General features: G+C 30.6%; 3 protein-coding genes across 3 annotated transcripts in view; all 3 read left to right on the plus strand.

Annotated features, from left to right (window-relative positions):
- Positions 1 to 19,493, plus strand: part of LOC134230479 (uncharacterized) — a 237,853-nt gene that overhangs the window by 12,024 nt on the left and 206,336 nt on the right. The gene's annotated exons all lie outside the window — the stretch shown is intronic.
- LOC134230467 (uncharacterized) lies at positions 1,673 to 3,261 on the plus strand. Its single transcript, XM_062712294.1, has 4 exons — positions 1,673 to 1,824; positions 1,951 to 2,012; positions 2,159 to 2,326; positions 2,445 to 3,261. The coding sequence occupies exons 1-4, from the start codon at positions 1,802 to 1,804 to the stop codon at positions 3,200 to 3,202; spliced, it is 1,011 nt and encodes a 336-aa protein (XP_062568278.1). The 5' UTR covers positions 1,673 to 1,801; the 3' UTR covers positions 3,203 to 3,261.
- LOC134230483 (multiple epidermal growth factor-like domains protein 10) lies at positions 14,992 to 19,118 on the plus strand. The gene is made up of 4 exons (XM_062712314.1): positions 14,992 to 15,096; positions 15,223 to 15,269; positions 18,721 to 18,873; positions 18,967 to 19,118. The coding sequence occupies exons 1-4, from the start codon at positions 14,999 to 15,001 to the stop codon at positions 19,116 to 19,118; spliced, it is 450 nt and encodes a 149-aa protein (XP_062568298.1). The 5' UTR covers positions 14,992 to 14,998.

Below are 19,493 nucleotides of genomic sequence, written 5' to 3' on the forward strand. Positions count from 1 at the left end.
AAAATCAAATACCTCAGACAACAACCATGGATGAAACTTTGTCTGATGTTTAAATGGACTGTCATGATTGCAAAAATAAAAAAAGTATACAGTTAATCTGAAAAATGTACATATTTGTTCTAGAAATAACCATGTGAATATTACGATTTCTGTTTCCTTCATGTCCCTTTAATCCTTTGGTGTTTTTATGTAATTGTACGGACTTGCACAGACTGGTCTTACTTTATTAAAATTACATCATAATTTGAATTAAAGGAAATGTACAATTCAATAATAATTATAAGATCAAACATTCATCAATTTTGTACCAGACAAAACATATATCACGTGCTTACATATTATTAAACGCACACTACATTTTAAAATTAAGTTAAGTGATCAAATTGGAATTTAGAAATAAGCATTGCGATCACTGATATATACTGTATGACCTTTTAGCTCGTGTTGATGTCACTGAGTTGAATTTTTTAACATTCTTTTCGTTTTACTGGTTTTTCGATTAATTTTAGAAAAGAGATATATATATTCTTTTAAATGAGCAAAGAATTACCTATATGTATAAAGCATTAAATTACCGATATCCATCAAAATTACGAATATTGTTGCAAAATAATATTAAATGAAGCGAACATCACTACGTCTATTAACCTTTTTTGCAGCATTAGTCATTCATAACGTTAGTGTCATTGAATATGAATCTTTTTCTGAACGACACTTTTATTATTTAAAACTAGGCATATTAGTCAATTTTCGTAATCTCTTTTCTTAACTATCATTACCTTAGAATTCTATTTATCAAGTAATTTTGCTTAAAAAGACAGAAATGCTTTGATTAAAAATTAAAAGACCCCCCTTTTTTACTTTCTTTATTAGAAGCCCTATTGGTGTGAACATTTAACTCAAGAAATAGATTTAGATGGGATACTAAGTAATTGAGTAGGGTAAAGGAGTGGGTGTTGCAACAACTATTGAAAAAAACAGCTGTAGAATTAGTTATTTCCATGGTGGTTAAAAGTGCATTTCAAAACAATGCATAAGTTGTAACCACTATTGAAATAATGTTCACTACTGACATAACTATTTTAATAAAGGTTTTGAATTTATTTTAAAACCTAAACCAGGTTGCAACCAATTTTAAAATATAACCACTATTGAAATAAAAATTTCAATAGAGATTTAAATGAAAATTTCAATAGGGATTGAAATGAAAATTTCAATAGTAATGAAGAAATGGGTAAATGCAGAAGACAAGCCTTTCTAAGAACTTTTATAATGAGTCGTGGATGATATAGGGCCCTAAGAGTTCCCGAGTCTAGGACTTCATTTTTATAAGAGACATTTTATATTTTATTTTAAAGATGAACTTTTTATAAGTAAAAAGAAATCTTGAGTCAAACACACACATGACTGGTAATCACACGTCATAAAGAGCCTAAACAAAAATTATTATGCTCACAATTATATATTTACAAATCATATTTTTCTCCGCCTACTTAAACTTCCTTTATAATTAAATTTAATTGCGCTTTCTACAGTACTACAAATAAAATACCATTTTTTTTTTCTGAAAATGAGATGTACAGATGTCAGCAAAAGGTCATCTGGAGTTTAAAAGATCTTATTTATATTAGACGACATTATTTAAACCGATTAAAATTATCTAGTGATTAGATTGAATTTATGAGTAGATTTTCCTGAACGGATACTGAGAAATAATCAAATGAAAAAAGTAATATTTATCATTACAACCCACTAGTTTACAAATTGTTAAAAGTCGTTATTCGTCATACAAGAGACAGTAATGGACCAAGGAAGATGCATCAGGTATGAAAAAACAAGAACTTATTTCTAAAAACACCCCTTTTCCTTTTAATGATATTTAAAAATCATTGTTTTAAGAAGTAACCTAAAGGAATTATTAAACACTTTTAATTTTGCTATTCATTGCAGTTCCTCAAACGGCGAGTTCGAATGTTGCTCTAATTTCTATCTGGATTCAGACATTTGTAAACGTACGTATCATTTTATATCTTTTTATCAAATAAATTACAAGTTTTTATCTTCTATATATTATGTTTCTTGTATCTTAAATTTCATTTCTAAGTGAAAATATAAAAACTTAAGATAAACATACACTAGGGAGCTGTGTGTATTTTAGCTTGTCCCCCTGGTACCTATGGCGTTAACTGCTCCTTCAGCTGTCCCCGTCTGATGTATGGCGATGGCTGTGGATACATATGTAACTGTTCTCCAGATCGATGTGATGCTGTCTATGGCTGTGGTATGACGACAACATCAACAGACTCATACAAACCAACATCAACTGGTATAACCATAGGTATAGCCTTTTTATCCCAATAAATATAATGGATTGATTTTTTTTGGGGGGGGGGTTAAACTGTAGATCTTTTTTTCTAACTTTAACTTTTTGCTGAAATTTTTAGAAAGACCGGTGACAGTTTCTACTCAATCATTTCTCACACAACGTGTTGAGATAACCGAATCACCCTCCTCGACAATCTCCACCCTAAGGGACACCGCTGTCAATATCAGAGATGAGACTGAGCCGTTCCCGTACAGGGCAATCATCATAGGAATGGGTGTCGTGCTATCTTTCTTTTTGGTATTTACATTCATACAACTATGTTCTAAAATGCGGTCAAAGCGAAAGAGAATCAAATCGTCTGAAGAAAGCGGAATCTACCACGAAATTCCTGCAGCAGATGAGAGAGTACCACAGGAAATTACCGAACATTACAACCAAGTAACTGAACAAGGAAATATCAGCTCCATTAAAAAACAAGAAAATATGACAATACAAAAGACGCCAAACAGCGTCGGACCATATAGACCACCCCTCTATGATGATATTAAGCAAGAAGAGTTTAACCCATCAATGTATGAAAAATATTTGCATGATATGTATTTAACAGTTGAAGAAGCAAAGAAAGACGAAACAGATTTAAGTTCCGATTCAGAAATCAGAGAATCATACCTAGAGCCGATATCAAAACAAGAAACGCACTTTTATACACATGTGATGGGGATTTCAAATGATACAACATCTAGTGCAAATACAGAACGGGACAAGGATACTTCAATGCATTCAGATTGTGAAGATAATGATGCATCGGTCAAAAATGCAAGTCCAAAGGATAATTTGGAACAACAGGAACTTTACTTACAAGTTATTCAAATATGACTCTCTACCTTTTTGTTTGCTTTTATATGATTTTCATCATACAAATCAAATTTCCTTCAATTGATTGTACATATATCATTATATTAACATCAAATGCTTCCGACATGTTACGCTTGTAACACGACTTAGAAAACTATATATAAATGTGATGCAATCACTTCAAATAGTAGAATTATAATGAACTTCTTCCATGTAAATAAGAATTAAAATTACCAATTTTATTTTTTGGTTCTTACAACATTCATTTCCTTCTGTTAATGAATTGTCTGTTACTGTTTTAAATACCTCGCTGACTGTTCATAAAAACAAAAATATATTTATATTATTCATAAATCAGAATGAGATTACATAATTGCATGTTTAGGTCAAATTCGAAGATGGTTTTAGATATACTTTATTTCCTCTGTGATTATCCCAGAAACCCTTAAAATACAAAAATCATCTTCAACATTTACTATAATTAGACAGCACACTTTGTAGGAGAGGAAGTGGACAACATCAATAGGAAAGGCCTCTAGAAAACAAGCATTTTATTATCAAAACAAGAGAATGCTCTATTATAATCAAAATAGACAACACATATTGCATGTTTCCGCCACTTTCGTAGACAACGGAAGTGTTGATATAGGTTGAATAATGAGAATTGCTTACAAAAAACATACCGGTATTTTGGCACAAAATTCTGACTCAAAGCCTGGCTTTAATAGCTTTTCTGAAAAGTTTGTCATTCTCAAATTTTCCGTTGATTCAAATATGTGGAGTGGACATAAACAAACTATATTACTTCAATATCAACGTAATTTAAGACTTTGTATTGCATGGATAAGAGAATGTTTCAAATAATCACTAAGGAACCTTGAGATGAAAGATACGATACTAATTTAGGAGATCAAAAAACTTCTTAAAGACAACTTTGAAGACTTTTTTTTCTATTGTGAACATTCCTTCCTTACATACTTATACCATAAGCATCTACAGATAGATTTAATATCTTTCATTTGATTTAATAGAACATTAAAAATTACGAACAATTACAATTTCTAAGATAAAACAAGCATTCTGTAAATTCTTTAGTTGACAAATTAATACAATAAAATACACAGAAGACTTAATTATAGATTTATTTGCTAACAAGATTATTGTATCGACCTTAAAACTTGCGAAATAATGACTTTAAACAAGACTGCTGATATTTTTTGTTTATTCAATTATGTCAATAACTTAACCGTATTGGACATTGTCCCTAGGTAGAACATACTCTTGCATATAGAATCAACTGAGAGAGATAAACCCCGAAAGAAGATGATATGGGTATATTGCTAAATGCATAATAAAAGTTGATGATTGAAAAGTTTAAGTTATCATAAATTATGCTTTGTTGTTAGGTTACCATTAACATTTATATAATTGAGCCGAATCTTCATTAATATTTTTATCAATACAAAGTGTAACTCTGCTATTTCACACTGAATTCTCTTCATGACAAGCACCGCATGGTGGAAGTGACCCATCATAGAAGAATGCTTACTTCTACGTGACAACTCGTCCCAAGACCATAGACTGAGAACAAATCCAAGTCAGAATTTCAAATAAATATAACTTTTGATATAATTTTGATAATGAAAAAAAATTTCATCACTTGTTAAAATTACATTATTTCACAAACTGCAAAATTTTAAAGACCTTATATTAAATAAAATGCGAGATATTCAAAATCAATTTTTTTTACTTAAATCTGTTCTCGGTTTATTGTCTTGATGCCTGATCTCACCTCTGGCCTGGGGCCATAAAACTTAGACGAGCTCACTTTTGATCTCAGTCTCACTTTTTCCAAAGGAATACATAGTGGAAAACTGAGACTGAGATCAAAAGTGGGCTCGTCTAAGTTTTATGGTCCCCAGGCCAGATGTTTAAGAGGTTCCTCTTTGTCCTGCTCCATATCTGTATAATTTGAATTAAGTTTTAAGCTTACTTGCTGTTCATTATTTATATATTTCATGAATAAAATAAAACCTATATGTAGCACTGTAGAAATTTCATGTATTGTATTATTCTAATAATAGAGCCGCCAAAATATAGCTGAAATATTGCCGACTAGGCGTAAAACAGCAAAAATCAATCAATATAATAATAGATCGTAGTACGGAATTAAATTACGTTATGAGCGACTAAAAGAAGGAAATTTTCAAAACAAGTGCATTTTGTTATAGGTTTTATCATTAATTTCCTTGACTTTCCTCAAACTGGTTGGTAAGAAAATTGAACTCTGTATAAACAATCGTGCAATATTAAGCCTATACCTCTAACGATTCTTTTAGTATGCTCAGCTTTAGTTTTCTTTCTCTGTCGCTCAGAGGAGGAACTAGCGTCATCAGTATAATACAGTATTTCTGTTTATCAGGGTGGAGATTCTTTTGTGTAAGTTTGAATACTGGGTTAAACATCAGCACCAAAAGTTTTAACCAACAGCAGTTAATGCAACGAAAGGTTGATTTCAATTCGTAAGTAGTAACAATTGGGTACCTAAAATATATTGTCTCACTTCAACTTTTTTTTTAAATAAAAAAATAATATTCAAATTGATACACGGCACGGAAAATTAAATGGTTGTCTTCACATTATGATCTGGCGGCTCCAAATCATTTTTGGCTTCCGCGAGAATTATATTATTAAACTTTACCAAAAGGTTACCCCAACTCGCTTCAAATTTTTAAAAATTATTTTGAATGTGCACTGCTTGTGCTCAAACTAAATTTATTCTTTTTTTTTTCCATTCTCTTCGCTTTTAAAAAAGGTTTGGGAAAGGTACAAGTAACACTACTTTCGGTCCTAAACTTTTCATTTTAAATATTTTATCAATTTTAACTATACACCCCCCCCCGTGGGAGGATATATAGTAATCGTGGTGTCGTCTGTCCGTCTGTTACGCTTTGAGGTACCAATCTCTTATCTACAACTAATATCACACCACTGAATGAAATTTGATGAGACTTTCACAAAATCTTTTTTGCATATTGCCATTGTGTCCTCCTATTTTAACTTTTGGGTTTTCCATAGAAAAACATTAACACAGCCATTATATTCATATGGGAGCCGCGGGGGGGGGGGGGGGGGGGGGGGGCTAAATGCATATGATAATATACTTTAGTAAAGAAATACCGTTTTCAAATTGCCAGTTACAAAGTTGAAAACAGCAAATGATGATAAATGAAAAGCGTTGAAGACAACAAACTGTGATCGATCTTATAAAAACACAAACCATATAAACAAGGTATGAACGCAGACTAATAAAAAAATTCTAAAACGGGGTCAGGTACCTAAGAGAAGTAAACACCCTTTCTTGCCCGTCATTGTCGAAACATTCCGTAGTCAAACTTAGTACAAAAGCAAACACCTTTCAGTTGGGAAGAAATAATTGAGTCAAATTCGATCCAGTGATAGGTTATTTCTGCTAATGAGGTCATCATGACGACCATAGAACTTATTAAAGCTGACTTTAAACGAGGTTGATGAACCCCTGCATCATCAACCGATGTGTAAGTAACCTGCTTCGGCTTAAAATTTATACTTTAAATTTATCAATTTAAAGTTTATACTTATAAATTAAAAATTTACACTTAATTTGTATAAATTTATAAAGTATAATATGTTAAATCAAAAATTGTTCTAAATGGATAAAATGACCCAAGTACATGTATTAACTCAATATCAATTTAAAAATTTAATATTTTATTATAAGAAGAAAATAAACAGGAACAAAAATCAATCTATGCTTATGCAGGGGAAATTAGGAATATTTTTTTTATTTTCCATTTTTGTCAAAATTTACTATTTCTTGCCATATTAATTACATATAAAGGTTCCTTGTATTTTTAAGCATCATTTTGCAAATATTATATGTGTTAAAGGTAATAAATTATTTCAAATACATGTAATTGAATGTTATGAAATAAAGAAATTTAAAAAAATTGAACAAAAACCATTCCAGACAACATAATTATCTAAATAATTTGACCATTGACCCTATATAATATTAATGCCATGAGAAATAAGGCAACAAAAGTAACCCGAGGTTATAAATATTTTAAAGTTTTTATCATTCAGATTTTTTAAATATTCGATTAAAAATGGGGAAAAAATATTAATATGACAGAAGAAATTCGGACTGTAATAATTATTAAGTTTATGACCCAAACTCTGATTGTTATTTTATATGAAGCAACGCTGTTCCGTTGCTATGATATTTTATTATTGAAAGAGTTGTGTTGCTTGTAATATTTTGTGAGTAAAGAAAAAAAAAGGTCATAGTGTGAAAATTTGAGGTATTTTCCGAGAAAAACTCAGGGGCCACTAGCATGAAAAGTAGGTCATTGACCTAGTTATTTGAAATAAAAATTTAACACAAGAATCATAGATGTGCAATGTGCAATAGGTGGTTTTTCGTTCTTATCAGTGGAATTTTTAGTCATCTGAGTCAAGGTTTACCTTAAATACCGGTAGTCAATAAGATAGACATAAACACCATATGGCAATGATCATACTATAAAAATAAGGAAAATGGGCGATTGAAAAGCTGTTGGACTTTTATTTTCTAAAAATAATTATAAGCATTAATCAATAAAAAGTCGTATATCAGAATGTACACTGTAAAAATTGTGTTTAGGATTTAAACACTTCCATGACGTGTTTAGATCTAAACATGTATAGAAATATGTTTAACAACTAAACACTTATGTCTAAACATGTTTTATATCTAAACGTGTTTAGAAATTAAACACCTTCTGCTGTAAAATGCAGAGTTATCTTCCCGGAAATGACACAAATACTCGTATATTTGAACGTTAATTTGAGCGGCCATCGAAACAAAGTGAATCACAAAAGGCTTATAAGGGACGTATCAAGGAGAGATACTGACAACCCAACGGATAACCATGAAGAATTATTGAAAATCATTTGAAAGGCATCTTTTTACTGCAATATATTAAAGGTATGTTTTCTTTTTATTAAAATTTGCATTATTAAACCACGATGAGCAATGTAAACAGTGCCTTTGAGGTCGTTTATAGACTTGTACATGTTGTAGGAGAGGAGGTTATTTTGAATATCATTAAACATAACTATTTTAATTTAAGTATAGTTCCAATGCAACTTGAAAAATTGATGTTATCTTCAATGGGCAGCATACGGCATTTTTCCTTAAATCTGACTTTCTTTCCTACAGGTTATGTGAGTAGTCCGGATTGAACTCAAAGCATGGATGTATCAAAGTACCTGTATCTGTGCATGGCGTCATCTTCAAGTGCAAATTGTGGTTCCATGATCAACACTAAGAAACGTATGAAGTATATTGGGTTACCCTGTAGATAATTCAACAATGTTCGGTGGATTTGAATATATGTACCTAAAATTATCATTTTGCGATTATCCTTGTGCATTTGAAATGGATTTATTTACTTTTCGGCAGTTTAATACTGATGGGATATTATATCATGTGGTGCTATGTAGTGCTTTAGGACTGGTGATAGTTAATCAAGTTTGACATTTTGATGACTGACATATGGAACACTCTGCAACCGATTGAAACTGTAATTAATCATATGTAAAATATTATATTAACTAAATATTTTATAATTTTAATTGATATATCTTCAACAATGCATTATTAAAAAGATTAAAGGAAGTTTTGATATAAAATTGCTAGCTTCTTTTATTTTTGTTGCTCATCCCTGCGTTATGAATATAATTTATGTCATGCTGATTGAACTTACAGAAATCAAAATATTAAATTTGTGTAAAAAGAACATCAACAATTGTAAGGTATCTACATATCTAAACAATCAGAGGCCTTATGATAAATAATTTAAATATTTTGAAAATTTTGACAATATTATGTGTATTAAGTTATACATATGCTCTTTGTGCCAAAATTTACAAGTGTTTATAGTCTTTCTGCAGTTACACTTGTTTTAATATGTTATATCTAGATATGTTTAATTTCTAAGCACATAATTAAGAAATGTGTTTAAAATTCAAACACTTTTCTAAACACTTTTTTGTCACCTTCTTTTTTATATGTTTAATTCCTAAACATGTAAAATTTCTAAACATGTATGAGAAAGTGTTTAGAATCTAAACACATATGTTCTTCTATTCTAAACGCTTTCTCAAACGTGTTTAGAAACTAAATATGTTTAGGAATTAAACATATAAAAAAGAAGGTGACAAAAAAGTGTTTAGAAAAGTGTTTGAATTCTAAACACATTTCTTACAGTGTACAGTAGAGTTGAAGACCAAAACATTTTTCTTTTCTTCTCACGGTGTTGTTTTTCAAACGCGAAAGACAAAATACCCTTTGCTATGGATAATAAAGGTATTTTGAGTTTGATTTTTTTCATTCCATTTGCAGGCAATGCTCTCGTGAAGTGTGGTTTATACAGAGTAATCACCTCAAATAATTATTCTACATTGGGTATATTAATAAGTCAAAAGAAGTAAAATTTAAGTTTATCCTTTCTTTCAAAATGAACCAACATTCTAGTTTCTGTACAGTTTACTAGTGAACAGAGAGTTATGATAAGGTGTAATAGTGCAGTGATATACATGTAGTAGTCATTCTAAATTTTCCTCATCTTCAAACAGGTAATTAAATTCGTCAAACTTATGAGATGTACTTTTTTTGTAGTTCACAAGAAAAACACTTTCAAAATTAATAATTATACGTTCATGCAAGTTAATTTGAGTAATATTTTAAAACTACGATCAACGTATTTTTTATTTTCCTTCTATTAAAATTTGATAAATCAAATATTCATTGATCAATATTAGTGTATTGAACAGTGAATTATAAGCAGGGAGTTACATTTTACGGTTAAAATAAAATAGTTTTTGATAAATGTTAACATATAATAGTATATTATTTGATCAAAGTAAAACCTGTCTCAAAATAAATATATTTTGTTCGTTTACAGACCTAATGTCTTACTTGAATGGAGTATAAATATTAACACTTTGATAAATGAATGTTTGTAGAAAATAATTAATTTTGATTTTTTAATTATAGTATATGAAATCCAGTTGACACGATGTTGAAGGGAAATTAGAAAATATGCTAAATCAGACCAGTGAAACAGAAGTCTTTCTTTGGCATAATACAACATATTCAGTGGGGGACACAACGGAAAATCTCCAGAATTTAACCTCCACGAGTTTGGACAGCGACGTGATATTAAAATGTGACAACTTACGAGCTGCTGTCTACATACTGAGTGCTGTTTTATTTTGCCTTCTGTTAACAGTAATGATTTTCTTCTACAAATCAATTAAAAGAAATATCAAATCATACTCCTTTGATCGAAATTCTATTGATTCCATTCAAGGGAAAATACAAAAGAGAAAGTATGCTCCAAAAGAAAATGTGTCTATCAACAGAAAAAAACATTTTGGAAGAGTTGTCCTTCCTGTTTCCACTCATATACAAATGGTTGAACATGTAGTTCCTAACTTTACAGAAGGTTCCAATAGAAACATCAGACCAAGGAACAGCAAAGAAACGCATCTGTATATGGACGTTCTGCCTGATACTCAGAGTACTTTTGATGAGATCAAGTATTCTGTCTGTTTAAATGAGGATGAAAATTATGAGAAAGGACTTACCGATTCGGAATATTACAATGTGTCTGATGTCGGTGAAAGGAATACGAAAGTACAATCCGTGATATATCTTAATGAAAATGGATAGTAAAGAATGATTCCCCCGGGGAAACCTTTTGATTCGAATGGCTAAGTTATTATTAAAAATAAAAGAATTATTTACATGTAACGTAAATATGAATGGAAGTTTTAATCCTTACGTATATTAAATTTCATCTAGTTTTTATATCCAGAAAACCCAACAACTATGCAAATTTGATCAGCTGGGAAATGTCCAAATTTTTAAACGTGTTCCTTAGCTTTCGTCCAGAAAACATTATAAATCAGGAGTATTTCTTTGCAGATAGAGGAGAAGGGATAAAAACTAATAAAATGCTTACATAGCGTCAAATGCATAGAGGTTTATTCAGTTTGAAAATTTTGTGTTTGTATTTGCTGACAATGTCATTGTTTCGACCATAAAACTTACGAAATGATGACTTTAAACGAGACTCTTACTATTCTTGTTTCATCAACTAGCCTGTTTGTCAATAATTTACCTCGTTCTAGAAATTGTTCATACATAGAGCATGGTCTTGCATATCGAAACAACTGAGATATATAAACTCCGTATGCAGGTAATGAAGGTATATTGCTGCATAAGTAAGGAAAATTGACGATAGAAAAGTTTAAGTCATCACGTTTATCATAGATCTTGGTTGTTATTTTACAATAAGCGTCTTTCACAAGTAAAAAATCTAAATATAAAACAGATGTGCCAGCTTTGTGTACCCTTTATCTCAAACTCACCAGGATATATCGTATCGAAATAGGAATGGAAATTGCCATAATGATTGTTATTGTCAATACCTCATCAATATATCTAATTGTCAAGTTGAAGGTCACCACAAGTGTTTTCTTCTTTTCACGCAGAAGATCTTGCACAAACTCTTCTTCATATGACTACAAAAATAGGTCTACTAATAACGGAGCGCAATCGCTACCCATGGGAATTCCAAAAGATTGTTGGCCCTGTTCAACGTAGATATTGTCAATCAGAAACACAAGCATTTTTTGATGTCAACTTTAGAGCACTTGTGTGTACAATCAGCATGAATTTTACCTAAATGATTTTGCAAATGATGAATGACAAAGTAAGTTAATTTACGAGTTCCATTTTTATTGATAAAGCAGCTGTCAATGGTCTCTTTTATTATGAAAAATGTTTTAACTGAACTGAAAAATTTCCTGAAGCGTTTAAAATTTGTACTTTTGAATGAAAATTTATAAAGAAAATGCAGCATTTTGGAAACATCTCGGATTAAAAACCTTCAAACAAGCACCGATTTATTAATAAAAATGTCTACTACGGGGTACCTTGAACGTGTTTGCTAGGAACTGCAAATCTGCTAGAATTTTTCTAGTATAATATAGTACATGTAAAATATTTACTTAAAACGGAAGAACATCTTTATTTTAATAAATTATCGTCTTTTCGGGAAGTTTCCTTTAATTTCCCATTTTTCAGATTAAATTTCATATGAATTTACTTTAATTTTAAATATAAGAATATAGGTGGATATGGATTACACTGTGATTAAACTGTTTGCTCTCTGGATGAGCATTTATACACAAGTAAGAGTATATTGTGATAACACTCATCCTGACGAACATGGAGAGTAAGTAGAAGTTTGCTTTTCAAATGTTTATAATGATTTGAAGTGTATCATTGACTTGGATAGATGTGTTTATCGTATTTATTTATTACGATTAAAACTATATATATTCTTTTCTCAGGTTTAACTGCTGTTTGCACTTCTTTTTATATGATGGAGAATGTTGAGGTACGTAATAGGAATAGCATGTAGTATAAGGACTTAAAATATCAAGTCGTCATTTTGTTTGAAATATTGTTATATAAAGCCTTTTTTCAGAGTGTCCGTTCGGTTTTTTTTTCGGACAAAATTGTGCTCTTCGGTGTTACCATCCTTACTATGGTCGACTATGTCACTCTCTTGAGTATTCATGCGTCATTTTAAAATTTGTTTTAGTGGCAATTTTTAGTTGGATATGGAGTTGATACTTTATATGGACGATTTGTATAAATAAAGGGCACTGATATATGAATAGATCAAATAGCAACAGCAAGATCTTCATGATTAAAAAGAGACTGTTACTGTAATGTGTTAGCAACCTTTTGTTGAAGCAACCATAGAATCGTTGTCGGTACATCCCATGACGTCATGAATACTCAAGTAATATTTTCTTTGAATATAAAATAAAAATATCTATAAACAAGACATGTTTGTAAAACACTTATGCCCCCTCCCCCCAAAATTGGAATTTTTCTAAGTCCAAAAGGGCATAACTTTGTCAAAATGGCGCGATGATACCCCAAACAGAACTTGACCTAGATATTCATCTGATCAATCTTTATACTAAATTTCATTTCAGTATGTGCAACCTTTGCAAATAAAATGAACGGAAATTGCACATAATTGGAATTTTTATAAGTCCAAGGGACATATCTCTAAGAAAAATGGCGCCATCATACCCAAAACAGACTTTGACCTAGATATTATTCTGATATATCTGTATACCAGATTTAATTTCAATATGTGCAACGGTTATAAAGAAAATGAACGGAAGCTAAGTGGACCGACAGACCGACAGACATACCTACCGACAGACTAACCGATAGACAGCAGCAAAGCAATAATTATGTCCTCCGTTCTTCGAATGGTGTGTTCCCGTTTTGCACACATTTGTAATTAGGTATAGAACAATAGGTGTGAAGTGTGTTTTGATAGCAATTATAGTCTGATTTCTGGTTTGGATTTACCTGGATTTACCTGTGAATACCTGTTTTAGCTTAATGTATTCTTAAGAGGTTTAATACAATTTTATAAGCATTTTATTAAAATTCTTTATATATTTATGGGAAAATATTTGATTTTATTGAATAAATTATTATTTGATTCATATTATTTATTATTAAGTCCAATTTCTTAAAAAAAAAGAATATGTACTTTTCAATCTTGATATAATTCTAAATGAATTAAAGATATTAACATATAATAAAGAAAATAATGAATAAAAATTAATTTGAAAAGATGTTATGATAAGATCATCAGATAAATACATTAACTTTGTATTTATTCTCTTCTTTTTTTCACTATAAGTTCATCTTTCACATACTTACTAAGCTAAGTATAGTATAGACTATAGCAATTAAGCAATCATCTCACCTGGTCAAATTCCCACTTTTCACACATTTTTTAATTACCTGTAATTAAATGTGTGCAAAAGGGGAACAAACCCTTCGAATGGGGGCATAATAAATGAGTTATCAAGATAATTGATATAAATACAGCTGTATAATGTGTTACAATTTGAATTTAAGTAAAAGCACCTTGCTTCACAATGGTAAAATCCCTTTACTATTGTAAAAACTTTGTGCTACTATAAGGATCAATACTTTGATTTTTAAAAAAAATTAACGTGGGTTTCTTTTTTGAATTAGTGAATTTTAAAGCTATATATGGCGTATCTGAGCTAAAAAAATAAAAATACAAAACTAAGTGTAGATTTACAGTGTAGATTTACATGATATTTGTTAATTACGTTCAAATTGAAATTTTCACCAATTTTAAACTTAAATAACCCCACGTTTCTATAGGTTAAATTGACTTTAAACTGTGTCTGATATTTTTATTCCCTAGACATCCCATAAAGTTATCATAAATGTCATATATTTTCTAAAAAATAATCATTTTTTTTTCAAATTGCTCAAAATTGCTGGAAATTCTTTTCTTTTTTTTAATTAACAGTCAGTAGATGTTCGATTAACTAGTATGTCACTTTTTAAAGGAATATATAACCATGCTTAATTGCCCTTAAGGAAAAATTAAAACAAATATTATTTTACAATACATTTCTGTAACTATGCGAAGTGTAGTTTGTGTAATGATATCGATTGCGTTGTTGTACTGCAAATCTGTCAGACATCCTGAATATGAAATAGTACATCATGAATAATAATTAAACACGGAAGGACATCTTTATGAAAATAATTTATCATTTGTTTGTGATGTTTCCTTTACTTTCCCATTTTTAGATAAAATTCCCCATGAATTTAATTTTTAAGATATTAGAACATTAGTGAATATGGATGATACTTTCATTATACTCTTTGCTCTCTGCCTGGGTATTTATACACTAGTAAAAGGAGATTGCAATAACACTCATCCTGATCAAAGTGGAAGGTAAGTATAGAAGTTCGCTTTCATATAAGTTTGAAATGTATCAATAATTTAAAAGTAGGATCTTATCTAACCTTATTACTGATTAAAGCTCTACATGTTTTTTTTTATGTTTATTGTTTTCATCAGGTTAAACTGCTGTACAAACTTCTATATATATAATGGAGAATGTCGAGGTATGTAATATATGTAGTATCATAACAAGGCTATGCATATCTGTGGTAAGTTCAAACCATATATCTATAGATAGTTTAGATACCGATAATTATCACCCTTAATTGTGTTGAATACAAATCTTTATTGATATGCTTGTGCATTTCATTAAAAATACTAATTATTCATTTAAATTTATTAATACATATTGCATTTATCATTACTTTATTCAAAATCTCTTTACAAAACACATACTGCATGAAATATGTATATATCGTTTGAAGAAAAAACCAAAATCAAAAAGAAACACTAACATTAGAGGCTGAACCAAAAAAAAAAAACAAACAAACAATCAGAAAACAGAAAACCAAAAAAAAAAAAAACAAACAAACAAACAAACAGAAAACAAAAATTTAAAAGTGTTCCTATCCACCTTCTTTGTCAACTATACACTGAACAAAACTTTTAAATGTTCAACTAACATTTTTTGAACACATAATTCTCTTTAATAATTTTCTTTAATTCATGGTTAATAATGCATATTTCAGTTCGATGTTGCGAAAATTTCATGTAAGTACTCAGTATCTCGTCAAGCTTTAAAGCAAAGTGTCATTAGGAAATGATGTACCCTTAAAATGAAAATTCACATAAAATAATCTCTATGGAGTAAGACCTCCACTTGCTCTAATTACTGCAAACACCCTTTACTTTGGACTACATGTACCCCTGAATAGGAGATTGGTCCATCTGCTGTCGCACCTACTGTATAGATCTTACCTAACCGTTGAAATGGTGTAGAAAGGGGAGGGGGGCTTTGACATTCCTTATAAAATTCCCGAATGTGTTCAGTGTATTCAGATTCGGGGATTTGACAGTGCATCATCACACAGAGGCCTTTTGGTCAATATCCCTGGGCGTTTAACACGTAAGTGCACCGCTTTAAGGATGATTCAGACTGCTTCAGATGATATTAGACTACCAAGAGCACCGATTTCTTAACATGTTCATACAGTTGAATTTGTTTGTTTTCATGTTTCTATGATTGCTTTAGGACAATTTTTAACACCCTTTTAACATGGTGTGATGCAAAACCTTGACCTCAGATGAAGATCAAGGTCACTTCCGGTTTGGTTAAATTTTGTCCAAAGCTTTCAAATTGTGATAGATTGGCGATGAAAATGACGCACAACCTATATATGTGTTAAGATGGGTTTGATACTTGTTGTTAATTTGAAAAGTAATAGAGAGGTTAAGCAGATGACCATGTACGTCTACGTGTAGCTATAGAAATCCGTTAATCTAATGCGATCTACGTCATCAGTTTTGCATACCGCGTAATTCTACAAGTTGTACACAACGTGTAGATTCGCAAGTACACGTAGGTTAAAACTTGTATCTTCTTAAACTCAAACTAAAATAAATATTTTTCAGTCGGTATTCAAAATGAAGTTGAGAGATTATTACGAACATACAATCCCAAGTAAATTGATAAAACAATTAAATATTTAAATTTCACTTTAAAATTTTGCATGTGACTAAATACTTATACATGAAACCTTATGGAATACTATTTTTACCAAAAATAAAAACCTAATTTGGAAGATATAGATCTTTCATTTGGGTAGGTTTATCATGTTTACATGCAATATTCCCATTGAATTTTGGCCCCGCCCAACTCTTTGATGCCCTTGAACTATGTAATCGCAAGGAGATACATTTTTCTCCTTTGGCTGGTCACCTTATTTAATAGAAATCTACATTTATGTGAAAGGAGAAAATTGTACCTCATTGCGATTACATGTTATATTTAAAATATTATAAAACCTAGCTGACCTTCCTGTTATGAACAGAACAAGGAAGGTATTTTTTCTAGAATAAATTCATATGCTAATTGAGGCACCGATGTGAAGAGGAATTACAAAATGACAAAAAATAAGCAATATCACATAGGCTGATTTTTACAATTTAGCTTTTCCTAAAAAAAATTCACCTGGCTTGGTATATTTTTCTTAAGTTTATATTACACTTTCAGCACCAAGGTAACATATTCTGAAATTTGTTTTCACCTGTAAACCTTTACCGAATGTGATTTGTCTATATTTGTTTTTTCATTGAAATATTACTAATATTTTCCAAGTCTATTTCATTTTCCAGTTCTTAGGAGAAAATATTCTAAGAATTATCCACTTTTCTAAACTTGTGACATGATATTAAATCTTTTTCAAAGAAAAAATTTGTTTGTATCATCTGTCCTTAATACATATACCTTGAAACCAATTCATGCTAATTAGCTAATTAGCACTACTTCAAAATCGCACTGATAATTGACCTCATCAACGATGAGCGTGTTGGACTGTAATGTAAGCACTACTTAAATATAACAGATGTATTTTATACAATTATTGCTGGTTTTTAGGTCAATACAATGATTTAGCCATCTGAGGAGTCCAATATTTTGTATCAATTTGGAATTTCCCAATCTATTTTTAGATCAATGTAGAGGAAATAAATCCTTGTATTGACCTGGAACGTCACGTGCAGGTCAATACAACGTTATATTTTTCTAACATAGTAGGATCTCAGCCTATCAGAGAGATGGAATTTATTCGATCATATAATAAATTATTTTATTACTTAATGTATATATAGTAATCGATGTCTTTGATACTTTTTATTATTTTGGTTTTGTGTCAATAACGACATACAGATTGTCTTCTGATCACACGGACACTAGGGTAACAGTTATTTTACGATGTAAAATAGTCTGTATAATCGTAACTTTTTACAAATAATAAAATACATGTTTGTATATACATTCGTGGGGATGTAAATTCGTGGGTCAGGGTTACCCACCAAATCCACGAACACTGGTCCCCTACGAACAATGATGATTCCACAGTATTTACAAACAATTGAAACAAAAATATCAGCAGTCTCGTTTAAAGTTATCATTTCAAAAGTTTTATGGTCGATACAATGATCTTGTCGGCAAATAAAATTTATCATTGAGTCATTAAATGCTGACTGATGTTTTTAATACTAATTGTTAATCATAATTATACATTGATTTGTCGACGGATTTTACCGTTAATTCCCGATCATGACAATAAGCACACGGCGAGTGTGACCGGTCGGCAGGGGATGCTCACACTCCTCCAAGGCACCTGATCCCACCTCTGATGTTTTGGAGGTCCGTGTTTGCTCTGCTCCTATTTTGATGTTTTATGGACTTTTTATCTTAAATACTATTCTCCATATGTTTCGTCAACGTCATTTTCATTTCATCAGTTTTATTTAGATAATAACATATATAAAAATGAAAGATTGGAGAATAATGTCCGCTGTATGTCTTTGATCTCGGCAATAATCATGATAATATTGTAACTTACTTCTACCATACATTGCAATTCAAGGTAACTAACTCCAGGTCTGTCTGTCGCCTTTTTTTACACGAGTTAATTTTTTTTTTTTCAGAGTGTCCAGCAGGATTTTTCGGAGAAAATTGCAGTCGTCAGTGTGGCTATCCCTTCTATGGTACACTTTGTCAGAACAAGTGTCAGTGTGATAATATCACGTGTGACCGTGTCATGGGATGTATTAAAATCACTTCTACAGATGCAGCAAAAGGTTAACATCTCATTTTATTTGTCTCTGTGAGATCTTATTACCATTGTTTTCACCAGTAAAAAGTATTTTAAATTTCACTTTTGTTTGTTTTAGAGATTCTTCCCATGAAAATACCATCTCCAGAATCAAATTACAGCACATCTCAGGAAGAAACAAGAAACGGTGACACCTCGATTAAAAGTAACTTAGACAAAACATTCATAATAAATAGTTTGATAAGCATGAACAGCCTTATATATTCATAATTAAAAGATTGTTCTTTTAACACATCCAAAACAAAATATACTATCAGCTATCTACATCCCTAACGCAAATAACTATAATAGTATTAGTAAACTCTAGTTTGAAAATATAACAGGAATAATCAGGTAATCTCTCTTCTTAAAATCATTAATTTGAATTTTACGTATAAGTCCTATTCCTTTAATATAGTGAAAAGGTTTCCTTAGTTACTAAATAACTTCAATTATTTGATACTAGTAAGCTTACTAAGGTATCTTTTGCTCATTATTTTCATTTGAACTGATTCCCACCTTTTTCTGAACACTTTGAACATGAAAACAGACATCCGATTCGAATCAATTTAAGTTCGTGTTGAACAAACTCGTTTTTTTCTATCT

Source organism: Saccostrea cucullata, unplaced genomic scaffold (genome assembly GCF_032062105.1).
Source record: "Saccostrea cucullata isolate Sc308-1 unplaced genomic scaffold, CSIRO_AGI_Scuc_v1 ctg51, whole genome shotgun sequence".
Lineage (NCBI taxonomy): Eukaryota > Metazoa > Mollusca > Bivalvia > Ostreida > Ostreidae > Saccostrea > Saccostrea cuccullata.

Excerpts from the sequence above, each read along its gene's own strand:
- LOC134230483 (XM_062712314.1), top strand. The coding sequence starts at position 14,999 with ATGGATGATACTTTCATTATACTCTTTGCTCTCTGCCTGGGTATTTAT. Across the intron at positions 15,097-15,222 it reads CATCCTGATCAAAGTGGAAG|GTTAAACTGCTGTACAAACT; the intron begins GTAAGTATAGAA and ends TGTTTTCATCAG. Across the intron at positions 15,270-18,720 it reads ATATAATGGAGAATGTCGAG|AGTGTCCAGCAGGATTTTTC; the intron begins GTATGTAATATA and ends TTTTTTTTTCAG.
- LOC134230467 (XM_062712294.1), top strand. The coding sequence starts at position 1,802 with ATGGACCAAGGAAGATGCATCAG. Across the intron at positions 1,825-1,950 it reads GACCAAGGAAGATGCATCAG|TTCCTCAAACGGCGAGTTCG; the intron begins GTATGAAAAAAC and ends TATTCATTGCAG. Across the intron at positions 2,327-2,444 it reads ATACAAACCAACATCAACTG|AAAGACCGGTGACAGTTTCT; the intron begins GTATAACCATAG and ends TGAAATTTTTAG.